Source organism: Coenobita brevimanus, chromosome 66, assembly GCF_032717465.1.
Source record: "Coenobita brevimanus isolate Jiangsu-jjx chromosome 66, ASM3271746v2, whole genome shotgun sequence".
Taxonomy (NCBI): Eukaryota; Metazoa; Arthropoda; class Malacostraca; order Decapoda; family Coenobitidae; genus Coenobita; species Coenobita brevimanus.
The window spans coordinates 37,581,684-37,604,869 of record NC_137019.1 but is presented as its reverse complement, the minus strand read 5'-3'; the positions used below and the strand labels follow the sequence as shown (position 1 = coordinate 37,604,869).

General features: G+C 41.3%; 1 protein-coding gene across 1 annotated transcript in view; it reads right to left on the bottom strand.

The window, feature by feature from the left end:
- Positions 1–23,186, bottom strand: part of LOC145405347 (adipokinetic hormone/corazonin-related peptide receptor variant I-like) — a 126,506-nt gene that overhangs the window by 27,065 nt on the left and 76,255 nt on the right. Inside the window, exons 4-5 of the mRNA XM_080276757.1 lie at positions 15,948–16,152; positions 13,088–13,247 (exon numbers count right to left, since the gene is read on the bottom strand). Of these exons, the coding sequence (XP_080132883.1) occupies positions 13,088–13,247; positions 15,948–16,152 (365 nt within the window). The remainder of the gene's footprint in view (positions 1–13,087; positions 13,248–15,947; positions 16,153–23,186) is intronic.

Here is a 23,186-nt window from a genome sequence, read left to right as displayed (position 1 = left end):
CCTCCGGTTTACATCACCCTTTGTACTTAACGGAGAGCGACGCCTTCAAGTGGTGGCACCGATATAACCATTGCCTGGTTAGGCAAACAGTCTTCAACCCTCTTCCTATCCCCCGAAGAGAGGATGGTGAACCGCAGGAGTGTAGTTCCAACCTGTAAACCGGTTTCACGTTCTGAGGCGCTTGAGGTCGCAGTTACATCAGCTTTCATTTTGATAACGCTGACTCTTCCCGCCTTTTCCTTTACGGTATTTCTCTCTGCCGGTGAAAATCGTGAGGTGTTGACCTGAATATCTGTGTTATTACTGTCGTTGTGGCCTAGGGCTCATTAGAAAGTGAACCTGGTGGACTGCTGGGTATAAATTGTCCTTCTCCTGCAAAACATCTTCATTTCAAGGGGTTAGGGAGGGAATTGAGGATCTTAGCATAACCGGGCAACGAAACCACCTAGCTGCATTAGTACCACCACGTGAAGGCATCCCTCTCTAGCATCTGTCCCTAATAAAGCAACTAAAAGCACCAAACTAATGAAAGTTAAACCATAATATGGTCAAGCACTTTAGGGCCGTATATTAGGTGAAATGGAAGGCATCGTTGCACCTCTTCCTCAGCTATTTATTTTGCATTTTGCACCTTAGCATTCTCTTGTATGCTATGTTTATCGTATGAACATCGACGTACTTTGAGTCAGTAACACATAGCAGGATACTGAGGTGTAATAAGCAGAATAAACATTTCAGGAAGAGGTGCTACGGAATCCCCAAAAGCACTCAGAATACAAGGCGTAAATGTTTTCTTTTGCGCTAGACAGGCTTTATTCAACTCTGGGAAAGTTACGACCATGTTCAACGAAAAAATATACCTTTATTATCCGTAACATGATTAAACACTTACTAATTTTTATTTCTGCTACCACCAGATGATTTTATTCACCTTTAAGAGACCATTGACCATTCAAGGTTTAAATGAACCCTTTTTTTGTCTACCAGCTTTGTCTGCAGAAAAAAGCAGTCTGGCATTACCTTGCATGCAATTTCTAGAAGCACCTACAGCAACGAAAGAGCCTATTGAGATAATGTTTCCATCCATGTTTTTATTTACTACCAAGGAGGGATTAAAGGTGTCTGCCCACATAATGCCACTCAGGAGTTAGCAAGGCTGGTCAACGTAACATTAGGAATATGGACTGAGTGGCCTAACCATGGGCCCCTACGCTCCTGACTGGGTATAAAAGGACTGAGAAAAATGGATAGATAGATAGTGCAGTACTGAAATTTTTTTGACCCCGGCAAATCTCTGCTGAGAAAAACCGTCTTGTGTTGGTATTCTCGCCTAATAAGGAAGCTCCCTAACACCTGTTTCTTAGAGATTTATTTCTGGATATGGGTGGTTAATATCCTTTTGTACATTATCTATGCAGAGTATGGCGAGACTGGAAGGATATGTGTAATACAGAAGACGACAATAAGGTGTAATACAAAAGATAAATTGCTTTGGAAAAGGAGTTAGGGAGCTTCCTCAACCCACGAGAATACGGGCCTAAGTCACACGAGTCAAGTTTTTTTTATCTTTATTTCGGATAAACCTAAAGAAGGGGTCATATCAGCCGTAGAATGTCAGCAGTGTCGGCATTAACCCTCTCATGGTGGGGACAACTCCAGTATTAGGGTACTGTGTCCAAGGTAACGCCACAGGACTGTCATGGAGAAGGAGTGAGTCGTAGGAGTTTAAGGGATCAACGAGAGATTTAATACAGTAATAATAAAATAGACTGATTTTTCGATTCGCATCTTTTTCTGCCTACTAGGTTTCCTCCCTGAATGTAAAAAATCGATTAGTGCTGGTATGAGTAACTTTCTTAGCTGGCCCAACACAAAGGAAGTTCACCCTCATTGTTTTCCTTTCCGCATTATTCCTCTGTCTTCCTCCCTTTCCCTACGCTTGACTCCCTCTCTCCTCCTTCCTTCTTCTCTGTATCCCTCTGCTAAATTACTTCTCTTTTAAAGTTTCTCTTCTCTTCTTCATCTCATGACCCTTATGTTTCTTTTCCTCCCTCCTTATCCCTCCTCCATTCCTTCTTTCCTTAACGTCTCGTATTTCTAACTCCTTCCGTCTCTCCCCTTCCCGCTCTTTCCTTCTTCCGTAGTATTTTTTAAATCTGTCCTTCGCTTCCTACTGTCTTTTTCCTTGGTCTCCTGCCATCCCATTCCCTAGCTCTTTCCAACTTTCCCAGCCTCCCATCTCTCCCTCCCTCATTCCTTCTCACCCTTCCCCTCTCCACTCTCTTTCCTCCCTCCCTCCTTCACTTCTATCCCTACCCCTCTCTCTGAATGTTTCCTTCCGGCTCATTTCCTGGACTCTGCCAATAACGAGAGTAATTTCCAGTCATACCTGTGTCTACGAACCGGCGTATTTGTTTCCTTGTTTGCCGTAGTGGTGAGGAGAGTTGTGGTGTGATGGTGTAAAGTTATGTTATGCAGTGTGTTGTGATGCTGTGTAATGTGATGTGGTAACGTGATGTAATGGACTGTTCTGTCTGGAGTTCATTGTGATGCCATGGTGTGCTAATATTTTACAATGTGGTGTTCTGTGTTGTGGTGACATGCTATTATGTGATGTGGTGTGGTGTCCGATGGTGTGTTGTGTAGTGATATGCCGCATAATGATGTGGTGTGGTGGTGTAAGGTAGGGATAGTGGAGAGCTAACCCGTTCAGTGCAGTGAATTGCAGCAACAAGCAATGGAAGGTGTTACATGAATGTGAAAGTAATTTGTGAGAGCAACATGAAGCTCACAATGAACCAGATCAGAATCGTGTTTTACCAAAGAAAACATCACGGGTACTTGAATCTGGTAATCCTTAGAGCACAAACTTTTCAGCATTCATTCATTTGTGTTGGAGTATCAAAGGAAACATGGTGGGTGGCAGAGAAAATGAATGGAAAAAAAAAAAATCAATTCGTGAGCTTAAGCTATAATGAAAGAAATATTTTACATTTTTTTGTACTCTCTTCTGTACCCTTAAGGAAATCCTGCACACAAAGACTAGGACAATGTAAATAAACAATCAGGGTGGTGGAATATTTGATAGGGTAGTAATAGTAGTAGTGGCAGTGTGGTGATGGTGGGAGTGGTAGTGTGGTCATCATGATAGTGGTGGTACTGTTAGTGTTAGTGTAGTGGTGATGACAATGTACACTCGTGAACCACATATTCTAGGTGGCTATGGAGGTGTTGCATCACTTTTTCCTTAGCAATTTATTATGAACACCCGTTCCAAAAATGTATATTTTCAGTGATAAGAAATAGGGAAGTGAGCATGGAAGTTAAAATGTCGATGCACGATAGTATTGTGATACCAACTCTAATGTATGGAAGTGAAGCTTGGACCTTGCTGGAAGGACACAAGTCAAGTGAGAGCAGTGGATATGAGTTACTTGAGGAGCATGGGGAGTTACATGAAGAGACAGACTGACAAATAAGGAAGTAAGGGAGAGTTGTGGTGTAGCGTTAGGAGGAATACATTGTGGTGGTTTGGCCATGTGGAGAGGATGGAGAGCGAGAGACTAACAAGGAGAGTGTATATGAGTGAAGTGGAGGGAGGGGAGGGGAAGGGGGAGGTCGAGGATGATGGAGTTCAGAGGTGTATGAAAGGCAGGGTGAGCTGGAAGGAGGGTAGCTAAATGGGGGGGAGGGGGGCGGGACAGGGCCAAATGGAGACGATTTGTTTATGGTCCCCTCCTACGGGATAAAGAAGTGTGGCAATAGGTAGATAGATAAATAGATAGATAGACCCAACTACCCATCTATAATCCATACTTTTAAAAGCGTAGAGTTCCAGAGCTTGGCTATTTAGTTCATAGAGGCGAGAATGGCCACCTCCTCTTTCTCCGATCGACTTTATGTGAAGAATAAATGGCAACCATCATGCGATTTTACTCCCTATATGCCCCACTGTACAAGAGCATATTAAACCACTACTCGACCACCAGGCAGCCACACTTTAACGGCCAATAAAAGGTGATCAGTGAAGACCAATCTTTATTTATGTGTTCTTGAATGAGCACACTGAGATACAATGGGTTAAACTGAACATCGTCAGGTGAGTGCAAGAATTGTATAAAAAACATGGTAAAACAGGGAGAAAAGGTAAAATGGCAGTGAATTTACAGTATCAAGCCAGGATTCAGTTACCAACACTGCTATCAATGTTTGTGGAGGGCAGTGAGTGTGCATGAACCTGTACTGGTGTGAAAAGAATTCTAGCCAGTACTGGGGGAAGCTCTAATTGAATATTTGTAACATTTTAACGCATCATAGAACAAGCCTTTTACAATGCTTCACTCCGGAATGCGACAAACTGCAGAGTACACAGTTTACTGATTGCACATTTGTTTTTATTTTTCCATGTTACTGAAAAAGTACTGATGAATGCTTTAATGTTGATAAATTAATACACACAGGATACTGCTGTGTGCAAAACATTTCCACCTGTAATGAAGCAAACCGTAACAGGGAGGATATTTTACATCATATTTTTGCTTTGTTATATGCTTTCCCACGATGATCAAAGCTGAAGCCGATTTTACCATTTGCCATTCTGACTGCTGGCATGTTACTGTACTTTGTCAATTTTTTCACTGTTAGCCAATACTTAAGGATGTGAGCAGAATGCTTTAATAACGTTAGGCAAATTAAGTAGTAAATAAAAATAGACGCATTTCTCAGTTGCCTCCTTCAAAGTACACCCTTTCTGCATCCATCGTTCCTGCCAATGACGGAAACTTTATTGTACCTCATCCCTCCTTGATGCCCTTCAGACACACGTCGTTTCAAATTGGATATTTTCAGTCATGTCAAAATAACAACCTTTCATCACGAGCTTTAGTTTGAGGAAAAGCCGGAAGCTGCACCGCGCTAAATCAGGTGAATTAGGTTGATGATGAACTAATGGAGTTTTCTTTGGTCACAACCTGATGGATAACAGCGCTACGTGGCTAGGTACGTTGTGGGACTGAAGCATTCGAGCCATTCCACTTTTCGCATTATTTGCATCTCACTGCCATACGCAGGCACTTCAAAACTTGCTTTAAGAAGTAGTATTAACAATAGCACCTCAAGGGAAAATTCAGTACACGTGTTTCTTTCCATGTCAGAAAATGCGACCACGGTGGCGTTCGCTTTTAATCCAGACTAACGAGCTTCCTCGGGTCTCAGTGACGTGAATGTGTTCTTGTGGGAGCTCAGTCTGTTGGCCTCAGGGTCATATCCGAAAACCCAGGTTTCATATCCCTCTTGTGACCCTGGATGAGAATACTGGATCCAGTGCCTATCCATCAATCAACCTGGAAGAGGAAATTACACAGTGCATCTGTGGGTCATCAGCAAGGATGCGACATCGTCCCGGGTGCTGCCAAAAGTCGACGGTGAGGGAGTCACGTAACTACAACAGTACCTTGCTACGGTGCGCAAGTGCGTGGTATCGAGTTCTGTGAATTATGGCAACCAGAAGAGTGGCTGATGCATTACAGTCAACTGATCGAATCACTTTCCACTCATTACCAACTTGAGATAATATATCATCAGAACTCTTTGATCATACTTAGTATTTCCATAGTGCAGCAAGAGAAGTCTGAGTATACGTATGTCATGTCTGACTGCTTACATGAGACAGTATCTACGGCTTTAGGAAAATTAACTCTTTCACTCAGGGCGAAATATTCTGAGGAAAAGTCGATTTCGCATAAGCCATTGTGCTGAGGACGAAACAAGTATACACAGTCGTGAAGAAATTGCCTAAGTCAGTATCTAACCCCAAAGCTCTAAATGTGTTCTCTGCGATGAACAACATGCCTCTGCCCGAAGGAAGAATAAAGTGAAGACGTTACTGTAGAAGCAAAAATACAAAGCAATATCTGCGCAGAGATTGACACACTCTGCATGATTTTCATGTTGCAAAAAGGAGTTGAATTTGTAGGAAGAACAAAATACAAAGGAATTTCTACACTCTCCTTTTCTTGTCCTACCAGGAAAAAAAAAATCGGAAACGCAGTGACATTAAGATTACTGATTACTATGATTTCTAAAATAGGACATTTCCCATATACGAGTATTTCAGCCTCCTAACCCCTACGTACTCAAAGCATATGATAGATAATACTGAAGTACTCCATTACAGAGACCTAACCATAATATTCTAAGTTTATCTGACCTTATCTAACGGAAAATAATCTAACCTTCCCTAAGTTAACCTAGCGCTTTCTAGCTCAGTGTACCCTGACAATCTATACTACCCTACCCGACTGAAACGTAACCTCATCTAACCTAACTTAACTTAGCCAGTCCAGCCAAACCTAAGTTGAACTAATCTAAATGCTACTACGCCTTTAGCATATGTTGGTGTATAACGTCGACACATTCCATGAGGAAATAACAGTGCTCGTATCATCCTTTGATCTATCACCAGCAAACCAATTTCAGTTGCGTAAGTGGGGAGGAGAGGAGATGAGAGGGATGTGTTGTGGCATAGTTGGCTGTGTGGTGGTGATGGACGTGGGTTGTGGTGTTTATGTGGTAGTGTGGGGAGAGATTATGGCGATGTGATGACTGACTGTATATTGATGCTGAAGGTGTTGTGGTGGTGAGAGAGCGAGTGTGGTTGTGTGAGGTGTGGAGATGTGACGATGGATAGAACAGCAGTGGTGATGGGGTTGATACCAAACACAGAAGAGGAAGATAAACCACTGAACCAGAACTGGTAGTCTGCGAGCACGCACGCACGCACGCACACACACACGCGCGCGCGCGCGCACACACACACACACACACACACACACACACACACACACACACACACACACACACACACACACACACCACTACGATACATACATATATATACATATATGGAGAGAGAACGAGCGAGCGAGCGAGCGAGAGAGAGAGAGAGAGAGAGAGAGAGAGAGAGAGAGAGAGAGAGAACTGCTGCAAACGGAGGATAATTTACAGTTCAATTACACGCCGTGGATGTGGGCGGAGATGGGTGGGAAGTTGGGCGGGACCGACACTTCAGCCTGTTATATATTGGCTCTGATGTCATTCCATTAAGGTAAAAGTCACGTTTATGGTTCAAATGCTGACCAGGCAGCTATATATGTATGTGTCTGGGGACGGTGGTCCTCAAACGGTCTGCTGATCTTGCAGCAGTCAAAGAGTCAATTTTTTTTTCTATATGATAGTATAAAATGGACCAGACAGTGATACTGCAACCGTCTTGGTCTCATCTCTTCCCACACATATCGATACCAAATTTATACCTCTGTGGCTCCAACACCACCATTGTCTTAAACAGAGACAACTGCAAAGCGATGCACGAGAACCGGGTTCAGGTGGTAGCATGCATGGGCGTACTCTGCCAGGGAGGATTCTGCTTTTCTCTCTGGAGACAACGCGCTCAGCAGTACAACTTTCGCGATGGGTATGCAGTCCAACCAGGGAACGCTTAGAAGCTACACTTAGGAATGTGGAAAGAACTGGAAATATTTGCAGCAGACGGGAAAATGGTGATTACTCTCAAATGTACGTTTTTGAGTAAAGTGAGTCCACGAATCCGAAGGTGCTACATTCGTTATTCCTTCTGTTGTTTTACTTTGTTTTGTTGAGGTAAGATTTTTTTTCAAGTGGATGAGTTAGATATGGCTTTTATTACATTTTTTATTACCAATCCTATACTGAATAAAATGGCCTCCTAGCACATTAAATACAATAAACTATAGGTCACCAGACACGAGGGGGTAAGACACTCATGATGTTTTAGCCTGAATGAGGTACCGATATATATAACCTGCACACTAAAGCATCTTTGTATTGGCTATTTTTACACGCCTGTGGTACAGATAAATGGTGTTTATAAACTGACAATAAAAAAAATAAACGAAAGGATGGATGGATAGTTAGATGGATGGATGGTTAGATGGATGGACGACTGGATGAGTGAATGAGTGGATGGATGGATGGATGAGTGGATGGATGGAAGAATGAATGAATGAATCAATGAATAAATGAATGGAATAGAAAGCTGAAGTATATCAATGCTAATAATGAACGAATGATCTTAAGTGAACGGTAATAACTGTCTGCATGAGTGAGTAAGTGTAAGTACTAATGAACAAAATGAATAGTTGAAGTGAATATGTGGATGGTGAAAGGTACACACTATGAATAGTACCAATGTTGTAAATAAATAAATGGTGTTAGGTGTTAAAAAGTGACTAAACTTAATGAACGATATAAATAACTATGATTCGTTGACCATAACTTGATCATGCTTTCCACACTCTTACAAATTACTTCACATAGCTCAGTGGCAGAAAAAGACAATGCTTGGGACCTACAACTTCATCAAGGCTCTTCTTTGAGATTAGCACCATACACGTATTCTACCGTTAATCTTTTGTTTCAACTCTGCATTTTACTTAAAGTTAAGTAAAGCATAGCTTTGAGAACTAAAGAAGTTGGCTGTGGAAACGATTAAATGATAACTTCCTCAAGAAATGTATGAATTTTTGTTTCACTTCTGCTGCCGTTAGATGACTTTACTTGGTTTTAGTGGGAGATCTGTAGTGTAAAAGTTCATGAAGACTGTATCGATCTCTGTCAATTCTTGGAGTGTCTTGTAAATCCTCTGGAGGTATCAAGAACGGAACACAGACACGTACGTAAAGTGAACGAATTAATAGCCTATGGTCAAACCGAGTGTCTTAAAAGTAGTGATAAACAGAAATGATTGATAAATATAGAGAAAAAAGTAGGCAGCCGGAACGATTAAGTGGCAATAATGGTGTAATGAAAAATATGGTGAATGATAAATAAACATAGTTGTGATGGGATCAAGCTCAGATGGATGAATAAATTTTGCTATGGAGGAGAGAAGAGGTGTGCGTAAAAACAGACGATGGAAACAGAGTTCACACTGGGCAGATATACGTCAACCGTACACTACGAAGTCATCGTTTCTATGCAAAAACGAACACAGAAATGTTTTCCTTTCCGCAAAAAAATATATATATAGATAGATAGATAGAGAGATAGATAAATAACAAGCGAAAGCAAAACTTAAGATTCGCTTATTTCAAGGTGCCTGAAAGCATTACGTTTAAAACATTGGGCATCATAGGTTAAGGAGAGCAAAATAATGAAGAAAATTCCAGAGTTCATCAGTTGCCTATATTAAAGATTAGGGATATCGCAAACTTCTTGCACTAAGAGAGTTGGACAAAAAAAAGAGTGAGAGTGTGTAGCAAGACGGATGCTGCGTAGTCGTTGTAATATGAAGGGAGGCAGAGTTCAGAGGTGCAAATACCTGTGAAACAGCAATAGTAAAATAAAGGTGTAAAGCTGCAACACTAAAAAAAAAAAAATAAGTTGAGGGGAGTCATTAAAAGGAGAGGAAACCATGAAACGAAATTTCTTTGACTCCACCCTGTTTGCCAGAGCTGTATGGGATGTGCCCCGTCACCCTACACATGAGAGGTGAACTCAACACAAAAGAGAAAGAAAGCACTCAGAGAGCGAACACCTCCGTCAACGCCACTGTCGCCAAAACTTAAAAAATCAGGCTGAATTTTTCAGCCTATGCCATGACAAAAAGCATGACTGTCTTATTTTTCATCAGGGAAAAATAATCATTGATGGTTTTAGATTTAACTGCAAAGTATCAGTGAAAACATGAAAACATTCCTGGATCCGCACCTGCAATGTATCAGTGAAAACAGGAAAACATTCCTGGATCCGCACCTGCAATGTATCCGTGAAAACAGGAAAACATTCCTGGATCCTCACCTAGATCCGGATCCCTCTCAAAAAACTTATTAACTTTTCCTTGGCCAATGGTTTACCCCTTCACCGCAGAAAATTTCATCGAGATTCGACCGTAACTTTTTTTGGTTATTTTGTGGACAACAGACAGACACAGGTGATCACATAATCTTCGCCCAACTTCGTTAGCGAAGGTAATGAAGTCCTTGTACAAGGTCAGCACCTACATTATACAGCGTTAAAGTTAGTATGGAGTCGGTTCTTCGCTCTCAGTCTATGGGAAGCTGACTTTGCAGAGTAGGCTAGCGTGTGTGGTTTCTGGTGGAGACATGAAGGATATAAAGAGGTGATGAAATGGTAAGTTGTGTGTTGTTGATAATGATGAGACTGTGGCTGTGTAAAGGAAGAAGACCTAATTTTTTCATGGATTATTTATAACAAGGTTTCTTTTCCACTTACTAGAAATAATAGACAATCAACAGAAACGCTGGAAAGTTAGAAACAAGGTGTGCGGCAGCCGTGATTCATGTATCTATGGCAGTCCTCAGATGACAACTAGGCGAGAGTTTTCTAGCTGGAAGGGTTAAATGTATCCTTCATCAACCATCCAGTGCGAGAGGTCCTCTCAGACTTTAAGAAAAAGTCTCTAGGTAGAAGAAGTGCCTGCGTACACCTGTTTTCAAGTCAATCAATTACAGTGACGTTTATTTTTCCTTAAAAAGTTCTTGCCATACTCACGCGATATCATACATCTTGGGAGAGACTTTTCGATCTGATGAGTTTATAGCCTTCAGTTATCCACATTAACCCTTCACCGTTATACTGTAGATCCTCCCAGTGTTCTGTAAAATCATCTGGTGTTAGCCTGACAAGAGGGAAAAAGGTGTCTTGATAATGAAGGTGAAAAGAGGTCACTGATATGGATAAGATGATATTCTGGGTGGAAGCAGTTAACCACTTCATTTCGATGACATCTTTATTATTACATACTTGCGATATTCAAGATATTATATTAAGCTCAGAGAGCCCTCTTATCGTGAAAACATTAGATAAGGCTGTACATACCCTTGTTAGTTTAGAAGTCTCTCATAAGCTAATATCAAAGTAGATATGGTTGCCCACCATCCACTCACTCCATGTAATACTGCCCACATTGACTCTGCACTGATCGACAAGATAACTGGTTTCCTGGGTTACAGGTAACCACATCATCAAATGACGCTAGGTGGTCGAATTGGTTAAAGTGTTCCAACTAACTGAGGTTTATTGTTACAAACCAGCGAACGCAGTTGTTTATCCTCTCCTTAAATGTCGTAGCTAAGTATTCTAATCCCATATCCTGCACCTCTCATAGGGTAAAAATTGACCAGATGTCAAGCAGATAATTAGTATTTCAAAACAGTGGACATAATTTTTTTAGACTGCTGATTTACTTCTAATGTTCTACTGATATACTTCTAACAACCCTGCAATGCATTTGGTGAGCATACTGTTACAGCAACGATCCCCTCTAGACGTACTTTTCGTATGAAGGGGCTCTTTGCAGCCCTCGTTAACCCCGGCAATAAGTGAGGTCTTCGTTAAACTTAATGACACATTCCTGAAGTAGCATGAATAACACTAAAACACGTCGTCCTTTTGATGCGCTAAAAGGCATTAGTTTTGCCCGAACCAATGCTGCAAATGATGAGATAATAAGTGATAAGACACCGTATCTGCTGCATAACAGCTAGAATATCTGGAAGCTTTATATATATTTTTTTGTGAACAGTTATGACGATAAATCTTAGCCTCATTAGTCTTATTATACATTTTTCATGCATGCTGCCTTCAGTCAATTTCATATCAGCTTTGGAGAGAGTTCTACAATGAGGTGGTTAGCTATAGCCATCATTAACCCATTCACCATTGGATATTTTTCTCAAAATAAATAAAATCACCTGGTGACAAAGAGAGAGAGAGAGAGAGAGAGAGAGAGAGAGAGAGAGAGAGAGAGAGAGAGAGAGAGAGAGAGAGAGAGAGAGAGAGAGAAATGACTGCAGATGTTGTTGGTATTCATCTCGCTGTGAACCCAGTGGCTTCTAAGGAATGACGACATCAACTGATCGCTCCCACAGGTCTTTTACTGAGGCTGTGTTGAAGGAATACCTTTGTTGTGACAGTGTGTTGTATGTGGTAAGTGTGATGTGGTGTGGAGGGCAAAGTAGATTGTTTGTGCACAGTATTTTAAGTTAATACTGTAACAGGGAAGGATGGTGGCTTTGATTTGATTACCTTCTAGTGATTAAATATCTGCATTCCATAACCACAAATAGAACCTGAAAAAGGAGCAGACATAATGGTAGCAACATTTACACCGCTCTTCTTACCATAATACTCACTTAACTTTAATTCTACATGTTTGACATCTTCCCTATATGTTTTAGATATCCGAAGTAGTTGAGATTGGTAAAGTCTCCAGTACTTCGACTCCTACATCAATACTCCTGGCACTGTAAACACTAGCGACACCTGATTTCTATCTTCTTCGCCAGTAAAGTTAGTTGGACAGAGGTTACGTATTCAGCCGTGACTGTCTGTGTACAGTATATCTGAATAAATTCTTATCGGATTTCACTTGAGGTGGTTAGGTGGGCGGTGGGTCAAGGAAGTGTTTATTAGATTTTGAGATGGCTCACGATCCAGATGCAGAAATAAATAATAATTCTTACTGACCTAGGCGGGTGTATGTAACAAGGCAGACAAAGACAGTAGAATTAGTTGACAATGTGAGGCATAAAAGAAATAATCTGAAAGGAAAGAAGAATTACAACAAAAAAACATTAAGTTTCATAGGCGATGGTGGGGATAAGCGCTTCCTGTGTTTTCTATTTAAATATTATAACACACGTCGTTTTCTGCATCTTTATAGGCGATGGCAGAGATTAAAGTAAACGGTGTGGTTATGGTAATAATGTATATGGTAATGATGATGGTCCCAATGTTGATAGACACGCAGAAATTGTAAAAAAATATTATTTACTTGCTGGAAGCGGAGGTTCATCAGAAAAAAGCTAAATACATGCTTTACTATACTGAAGAAAATATGTGGGTAACTAGATACAATTGTACTTACCATAACACGATCACGACTACTTCACTTTTTGATGTTGAAAATAAGTTGATAAAATCTATTTATCATTAGTATACGACAAATGATCAGTGATAATTAAGAGACTGCCTACACCTTTGCTTACTCAGATTTACCAATGCTGCCAAGTTTAATTATACTCACCATAATACGATGACGACGTAGGGAGTCCAACACCATATGAATGCCAACACTATGATGACGGTCATGCGGAGTGTTCGTGACCGTGCACGCTCTATGTTGGTCATGTCACTCCTTCGAAGCCTCAGACGCCCCCCTCTCCCGCCCCCGCCCCTTGACGCCTCTGTAAGGGGAGATAGAATGGCGTCAAAGTGGTGAAGCAGATGTCATTCTTTGTTTGACCCCTTGAGTCAGGCGGCGTACTTTGCATTCTGTTCTTCCCATCTCCTAACTCATATAGTCTGTTCAGAAGATAATTCTTGAAATGGAGGGGTTAGAAGGAACGTTACTTAATCTCTTCAGTTCTATAGATTCTTCTTACTTTGAGAAAAGTTTGTCTCGTGGTAGCAAGCCACCGGATTAAAAGGGTTAATCTTGCTTTTCTCTGGTGGTCCTTGGCAGTCATGAGAGCTTAGAGAGCTTTACTTCTAGAACACAATTACGTCTTCTTTCATTTTACTCTTTGTTATCTCTAGAAGATTTTGTTCTGCATTAGAATGACCGTTAGCAGTGACTGATTATTGAAAGGTAAACCTAACTTCTCCAGTCCGAAAACTATTTTTTAAGGTATTTAAACCATCTGGGTTTTTTAAGAAAAAGAAATAAACATTATGGTATTCAAGGAATTAATCCCTTAAACATAACTTAGCTTTTTTTTTTTTCTTTTTACTTCCAGACAATTTTATTGTTTGGGAAAGACGCTCTCGTTTCCACTGCCATCCTATGATAATTTGGGAGTGGAAGATGAACTCGAGACAGAGTAGGCATGATGTATTTCTTACCTTGTTACCTCAAAGCTCCTTTTCTTCAGGAAGAGAAAGCTTTTGGATGTGCTGGGGACAGTAATGGTTGCATAGTTCATTCATTTTAAGGAGACGGAGATTCCCTTAAATTTGCAGATTGATTTCAGTAGCTCGATGACACAGTGATGCAATACAACGGCTCAACATGCTTTCCACAGAACCTCTTCGTGACTGGCAATGTATTATAGTATTAACCTCATGTTAGAACTAGACATTCAACGTGGAGATATAGCAGTTATAAGCCTAGCTGAATGAAGAGATTATAGTAACTGTTAATACCTTGTTACCTCTAGACACTTTTTTTCTACTTCGGGAGGCCCCTCGTGCTGGAGGCTGTTCTTAACCCCTTCCTCGCCAGAGGTATACCATAGTTTATATAAAATCACATGTTAGTACAAAGTCTGAATCAGTAGAAGTATTAGTTTTGTGATGGAATCAAGGACCTTTTGTGCGGGACACAGCACAATTTTGTAAGGGCGCGTCCACATGTGTACTCGAACATGTGTTGGCAACACAGCTGGCAACATGTTTGGATACATGTTTGCAGCAGTATTTGGACAGATGTATGCAAACATGTTACAGTGCAGCTTCGAACACTGGCAGCAGAGGCGATGGGATAAGTGTGTCCATACCAGGCAGCTGAGACTTCATCATGATGTTGCCAACATGATCTGGACGCTGCTGTTCCCAACATGTTTGCAGCGGGTCTATTACTGTGTTGCTTACATGTTGCCAATACTTGTTCGAGCACACGTGTGGGTGCGCACTAAAGGAGACAGGATGATCACGAGGGTAGGCCGGATATTTGTCTTTACCAGCACGTCAGTTAATTATGACCTGGGAAGGCTTTTCGAACCGGGGTGGTTAAATTTACCCTAAACTAACTCCTTCACTAACAGAGCTCCTTCTTAAGTTGAATAATTTTTTCTGGTGGTACATAATTTCGCAGTAATGACATAATTTACCTTGAATTTGCCTAAACATGGTGAAAAAATGCAAGATAATCGTAAATCTTAACCTGGTCGTGTTTTGATTTGTTCTGAGAATTCAAAATTTCACATGTATTTACGCCATCTGATAAACTTTGTAAGGCCCTGTTTTTAAATTAATCTATCCAAATAACTATAGATAATATTTTATTTGGGCAAACTTATCGTCAAACTGTTGTTATAGCTAATAAAAATATTTTAAAATACAGCGTTAATAATGAATGCACTCGGACAACCAATCAGCTGCCATCTTTCAAAAGCTTGAAGCTCGTTACTTCGCACAGCACATCGAATAAGCTATAGTAACTACATCTGAATGAAAACAACTATCCTTTTAACTTCCTACACTTCTGAGAGATGATGATGATGATGATGGGAGAAATGACAGCGAGACAAGACACAACCACTGACACAGTATTATAACAGAGCATAAGAACTAACCCATACAAAACAAGCCCAGCTGAACTGAGCAGTTCCGGTCCAAAAATTGAGTCTAACAGCAAACGCAAATAAAACTATAATTATCCCTAAGACGATTTCCATAACTTAACAAAATTCACCCAAAGCCACTTCCTGTAATGATTTTTGTCAGAACCACTTCCGTCTCCTCCTCTTGCCTGGAGAAATGCCGTGTCTTACCCACTTCCCGCGAGCAGTGGGGTGGGGATAACAATCTTGAGCTAAACTGAGCAATACATGAACTTCTATATCATATAATTTCATTTTACTGTTTCGATACTGCATCCATTATCAATTCCCCCCATGCTGTGTGAGGAATGAATGAATAAAGACTTGGAAACGTAACTTCATCATTAAGTTACTAATCAATTTACATACTTACTAATCAATTTACATACTTATCTACTTATCTCTTGACCTCGGTGGGATTATCTAAAGGATTCTTAACCAGACGATGATGATGGCGGCCAGTGGGAGGAAATACTTGACAATGCTATAAAAGGAATTTCTGGTGCATTGCTTCAAGACAGTGGAGTATTGAGACAGCATAAGAAGAGACTGCGCTGGACTAACCTTTTGAATCTCTTGACTTCTGTGAGATTTCCCAAAGGATTCTGAGGTAGACGATGATGATGATGATGAGGGGAAGAAAATACATGGCGGCAAGACAGAAGAGATTATAAGTGACCTCTTCCGCCTGCGTCCGGAAGAAGCCAAAGGTGACGCACTGGTGAAAGTTGACGAAGACTGGATGCGAGTCCACGTGGAAGATGACACTCTGTGGATGGAGGAGTGGAGGGGTTAGTCAATGAATCAGGTGGAGTGGAGAATGAGGCAAGAGTTAAATTTACTTATCAGTACATAGTTACAAAGATTCACACACACTGCTAGTGGAGGGATTGAGCTTACTAGAGGCGGTAGGTAGAGTGGAGAGGTTAGTGAAGGAGATAAGTGGAGTAGAGAGGGGAACAAGAGTTAACTTACATAGAGCTACTTAGCTGCAGAGATTCACATAATCTGTGAGTGGAGGAGTTTGATGGAATGGAGAGGAGGAGCAAAGATACACAAACATAGCTGCGAAGATGCACAACCCACGCGGTTCTTGACATCCTATTCATCCGATCCTCCCTTATTAGTAAAACAAAGAGTTGCTTTCTTAATGTAAAAGTTAGTAAAAATAAACAGTGGGAAACGGAGAAGTGGCAGACAAGACAGAGAGAGGGAGAGGGGAAAGAAGCAAAAGGGCTTAATGAAAGGATTTAGATGAGAAGGTTGAGGAGTGGAAACTAGAAAAGAATGACTTAATTCAAGTGGCAATTTGTTTCGTATTTCTTCAGTTTCATTTTTCCTGCTCCTTCTCTTGGACCCCTTTGCCCTATGGAAGAGTGTGGAGGAGGAGGAGGAGGAGGAGCATTGTGGTGGTGATGGTGATGCTGATGGTGGTAGCCGTGGTGGTGGTAGTGCTGGTGGTGGTAGCTGTGATGGTGGTAGATGTGGTGATGGTGGTAGTGGTGGTAGCTGTGGTGGTGATGGTGGTGGTGGTGGTATCTGAAATGATGGTGATGGTGGTAGCTGTAATGATGATGGTGGTGGTATCTGTGGTAGTGATGATGGTGGTGGTGGTAGTGGTAGCTATGATGGCGGTGATGGTGGTGGTGGTGGTGGTGATAGCTGTGATGGCGGTGTTAATGATGGTGATGGTGGCTGTAGCTGTTAGGAAATGGCTCTCATTTTGGCAAGTGTTTTGCGGTGTCGGAACACTTGTTCCAAAGAGACGAGTGGTTCAGAGATGGCCCTAATTTGACCAGGAGTTAAGTGGTCCGATGGGGCCAGGCTCTTGCTATTATTATTATTATTATTATTATTATTATTATTATTATTATCTAATCTAATATACTATAGCACTAGCCGTGTGTGTGTGTGTGTGTGTGTGTGTGTGTGTGTGTGTATTTTGGGCAGCCGAAACTACACATTCAAATCGCATAACTAAAATTGGCACAAAAATCGCAAAAAATTCGCTGATGTGAAAAAACTTGGTCCCATCATGATTGAAAAACTTTACTATATTTAATGAGCGATCACATTTTGACCAAAAAAAAAAACGCCGCTCCTGGCGCCCGGCATAGGATCTCCGTAGAATTTTCTGCCCAAAGATACAGCTAAAGTATTTCGGACTTGCGTTCGGACAACTTGGGTTCCATTCCCGAAGCTGCAAATAACACGATCAATTGGTTAGCTGCAAAAAATCCAAGTGACAACGATACACTAGAACAGCACATGAACTCGAGAGCCCTCCGCAGGAACAAGTGCGAGGTGCCCGAAGGGCCCTCGAGCACTTGTTCTATTTATCAATAGTCACCATAATCCCGTAATGAGTGGTAGTTTGTCTTTGAGTAAGTTGTTTCACGGGGAGGGGCACTAACCCTCCGCCAACGTACTTGTTGACAGGTAGGGAACACGTATGGGTTGGTTATATGGTTACCACCCAGCGTTGTAAATGGTTTCCTGGCTTACAGGAAACAATTAGGCTTGTCTCTCAGCGTAAAGCCACCTGAAAAGGAAGGAAGAGTACTAAAAAGCGACAGGAAAGTTGGGAAAAATAGGAAGAGAGGAGGGCAGACGCAGAAAAAGAATGATAAAGGTGAAGAAGGAAGCTGGCAGCATTACATCGAGTGAACTGTGTGCTAATATTAACTCCAGTAAAGACCAAATGATTTCGTTCGGCCTGGACTGAGCCGTGGGTCATACAATTTGGAATATATTCATTCATTCATTCATTGCCAGACGCCATGTATCCCAAACGGGGTGGCCAAGGGCTCAGAGTTAATTGTTTTACAGGGAGGGGCACTAATCCTCCACCAACCCCACTTGACACGTAGGGAGAAGGAATATATTAATTCTGGCAAAATGGACTTTCGTGTGGCTGGAAAAGTAATGATATCACAGCTGATTCCAGATGATTTTATTCAGCTAAGAGTAGACAGACAAACGGACAGATAGATAGATAAACAGATAGATAGGCTGATAGGTTGGTACGTAGACAGAAAGGTAGGTAGATAGATGGAAAGGTAGGTAGGTAGAAAGGAAGGACAAATAGACACAGAGATAGATAGATGGATATAGATAGAAAGATATATAGATAGATAGACAGAGGTAGACAGAAAGACAGACAGAGAGACAGACATAGATAGATAGATAGATAGACAGATAGAGTCAAAGGAGCCCGAGAGTGCTAATGTGTCCGTAGAAGAGAAGAGTGTTAATTTTATAGTTCTATAAGATCTCTTCTTTAAGGTGCGAGGGACGTGAGTGAAAGGGAGGTGTGTGCTGTAGGAAGGGCAGCGTGATGGTGAAGGAAAGGTGACATGCAGGTGATTTGTTTGTGGCCACCTCTTACGGGGTTAAGGGATCTGGCTATGGATAAATAGGTGAGTAGATAGATAGGTAGATAGATGGATAAAAAGACAGACGGACAGACAGCCAGTTAGACGTAAATAGACATAAATGCATAGAAACCTACAGACAGAAACATACATAGACATACGAGTACATAGATAGATAGACATACGGGCAGACAGACAGACAAACAGAAGCAGATATAGACACATCGAAAGATAGATAGAAGGACAGATAGATAGATCCACAAATGGCCAAACAGATGAATGGATAGATATAAAGTTCATTTCTGAGTCCGGATCTTGGTTGAACCTGACACGAACGACTGATTCAACATAGACGGTCGTATTCCAAGTGCCGTTTTCCCTTGCACCTCTCCCTTAGCGATTTATTATCCGTATTACACTCAGCATGGTTTGCATCAATAACAAACAAGAAAGTATTGCGGTGTAATGTGCAGAAAAAGTCGCTTGAAAAGAGGTGTTAGGAATTTCCAAAAGACACATAAACCCGACTGAGAAGTAAACACAGCCATCATCTCTGTTTAGCTCATCTAATTAATAGCTATTAATATTACAGGAGAAGGCAAACAAGGAATATTTTGGTCCCAGCTCCTTAAACTACATAAAATCATCTGCAGCTGACGATAATATCACAAGAGTTGGGACAAGAATAAAAATATAAATGGTCCTTGCTGGGATCATATTGAAAATTAGTTATGGATAGGCACTGCATTTCACACCTCGACATCTGACGTGGATTTGATTAATCCAGAGCAACGCATCCTTTTACTAGGTTCATTTTTATATTTATTTTTCATTTAATTATTTGATTTATTAATTTGCATATGTACTTACATATTAACACCTGATGATTTTAATGAGAGAGGGGGGTGTGAGCTAGGAGGAAGGTAGTGAAGTGGCATTGGACAGGGCGACGTGGAAGCGATTTGTTTGTGGCTACCCCTTACGGGATTGAGGTGTCTGGTAATAGATAGATTTTGATTAATATAAATGATGACAGGTATACCTTCACCTGGCAAGATACCCAACCCCTTGAGTTTAGCTGATGGCCAAGTGTAAACAGACAGGGCGATAAATATAACGATACTCTGTTCAATTTAACTTGGCGTTCCTTCCTTCCTTCCATTTATGAGTAACCCTTATCCACATCCCCCCCTTTTGTCTCTGTTTGTCTGTCTGTCTGTCTGTCTCTCTCTCTCTCTCTCTCTCTCTCTCTCTCTCTCTCTCTCTCTCTCAACAATTTGATTCAGTTTAAAGAATATTATTTCACCTAACGGCAGATGAATTAGTTGAACTTAGAATTGCTATACTCTTTTTACTCTGACTTGGCTGAAAATTACCATATATCCACCTTGAATGCTTAGCTGTAACTCTAGATTAGCATTTGAATCTAATGCTAGTCACGAAGAAGCGCTGTGGAAAGATTGCAGAGCCGTAGTAATGTCTTTTCTTTTTGTCACTGAGTCACGTGCAGTAAGCTACAAAAGAACGAAAATCGAGGCCAAGTTAAGGTGAAAGGAGTATAGTGAGTCACAGAAGCCTGAGACTGCTGTCTTTCTCAAGTATTCCCGTCGATTAAGGCGTCTCTTATCACCTTTGCCTGACCTGTTTATTTTTGCATATAGGTCATTAATAATCTCCTGTGTGTGTGTGTGTGTGTGTGTGTGTGTGTGTGTGTGTGTGTCTGTTTTGCTTTCTAGGTTGGTCCCTAAAAGATGCTAGGAACATATAAAAGACCAGTAATCTAATTCACTACAGCATTAGCCGTGTGTGTGTGTGTGTGTGTGTGTGTGTGTGTGTGTGTGTGTGTGTGTGTGTGTGTGTATTTTGGGCAGCCGAAACTACATATTCAAATTGCACCAAAATTGGCACAAATATCTCAATAAATTCTCTGACTTGAAAAAACTTGGTCCCATCACGATTGAAAAACTTTTACTATAGTTAATGAGCGATCAAAGTTTGACCAAAAAAAGCCGTTCCCGGCGTGAGTGCGTGAAATCAAGGTTGCGTTCACTCTCGAGTTTTTTATGGATGTATATCGATGCCGCCTCGACGGCCGATAGTGACAAAGTTAGACTAGAACAACACATAAATGTGACTTGGATTACCTGAAATGATCGCGATGAGCACGCGAAGTGCGAGGAAACGAGTGAGAGGCAACGTTAGACTAGAACAGCACATAAACGGACCATCATGGGTCCTTCGATGTCGCCTTGACGGCCGATAGTGACAACGTTAGACTAGAACAGCACATAAACATGACTCGGATTACCTTAAATGATTGCAAGGCGTGCGAGAAGCGCTAGGAAACGAGTGAGAAGCAGGAGGAAACGAGTGCGAAGCATGAGAAAGCGAGCACACAGCGCAAGAGCCCTCCACAGGAGCAAGTGTGGGAGAGCCCAAAGGGCCCACGAGCATTTATTATTACTACTACTACTACTATTATTATTATTATTTACGTCAGACTATTGTGTGCAGCCCTCTTTAACCAGTACTACAATGAGAGACATGGATTAACATCTGCTATGGGGAGTATTATTGGGGAATATTTGGACTTAGCATAAACTAACTGTCTGCCTTAACCTTTTCGGCACGATAATATATTTTTGTCTTATCCCAGCTACCTCCAGTCGATTGACTTACCACTAAAAAATCTCTATAGCATTAATAAGGGCAATTAAGACCATACCTAATCTTTCTAGCTGACAAGGTCTCGAAGCTGATTATCACCGTCTGGGGTGGAAAAATTATACTATACGCCTGTTACTGTTACTTGGCCTAAAATTGTCATCTCTCCCTCTTGAATACTAAGTTGTAACCATAAGTTAACACTAGAATATGATACTTGTCACAAAGGCGTACTATGGAATGGTTTGAGCCACAGTATGGTCTTTTTCTGCCTGTGAGCTACGTGAAATAAGGTGCAAAATGACGAAAATCCTGGCCAAATTAATGTGAAAATGCTATGGTACTGGTGTTACTGAATCCAAGGGATTAATAGATCTCGTGAAGTTGATGGGACGAAAGGAAGGCACACGACACAGCTTGAAGTTTGGGATCGCATATAGGGTCATTTCTGAAGTGGCTTCTGATATTCTGCAACACCTCTGCCTTAGCTATTTATTCTGTACTCCACACCTCAATATCCTCTTGTACGTTACTAATGCAAACAATTTCGAAATTAAAACGAAAAAAAAAAAAAGTTAAGGCGCGCTGTACAGTGTAAAACTGAGGGACAGTTGTAACGATATCTGCAGAATAAGTAGAAATACTGTCTGCACGGACAAGGACGAGAGCAGTTGAAGGACGGTAAAGGGGCTATCACACGGCACCTCATACGAGGTTTGCCGAGGATACGATGGTAAATCGGAACGGTAACGTGGTAAAATTGCCTACGATACCACGGGCATTTGGAACCCATCTGGATGGATTCCTGCCGAGGATACGATGGGCAAAACAGTGTGACCAAAACCCAGGCTACTCGACAGAGAATATATCATACTACATTATTAAACATTTAGCCTAACGCTGAATACTTATTAATATTTTATAATAAATATCAATCGTTTTGAAGGCCTTATAAAGAGTTAATATTTCCTACACCGAGGAAACTGTGATGTCGATAAAATATCACGTGTTTACAACTGAGGACTCCACTGCAGGTAGAGTAGACGAACCAGTCGCCACCTGAAAACACCAACACAACAACAACGTACTGATGGCTTTATCATCGATTTCCTGGACAAGGGCAGCTGAATTCGCCCTTATAGAGAAATCGAGGCAGTTGCCCGTGTGTACTAGTTTGTAAACAAAAGTTGCTTCTCCTTATTCTTTACCGAGTCAGCGACAGCGATCACTGTCCACAGTCGCGAGACAGGGCTCTGGCAACAGTGTGAGAAGCATGTCCTTTGCCGAGGATACGAGGAACATGTGTGATAGCGTCCAAGTTTTGTTCCACTTAAATCTTCCTCGGCCGTTCCTGGTACGAGGTACCGTGTGATAGGGCCTTAAGTTTCACGGGCGAACAAAGCTTTTCTTCCCAGCTGATGCGCTGAGTCAGTGGCGGATCAGCGAACTGGAGAGAGAAAGGAGGGTTGGCTATACTGTAGCTTTGTATCAATGTGCATGTCACACACTGGGGTCTGGTTTAGAAAGCTCTGGTCCAGTTCCCAGTCGAGATGTTTTCACAGGCAGAAAAATTGGCATGGGGAAGACATTCCATTCCCTTTTCCATGTCATTGTAAATATTATATATATATATATATATATATATATATATATATATATATATATATATATATATATATATATATATGGAGCCTCAGTGGTAGAATGTGCGTTTTCGTACACGGGTGAACCAGGGTTCGGCCCCGCTAGGGTAATAAACTTTGGG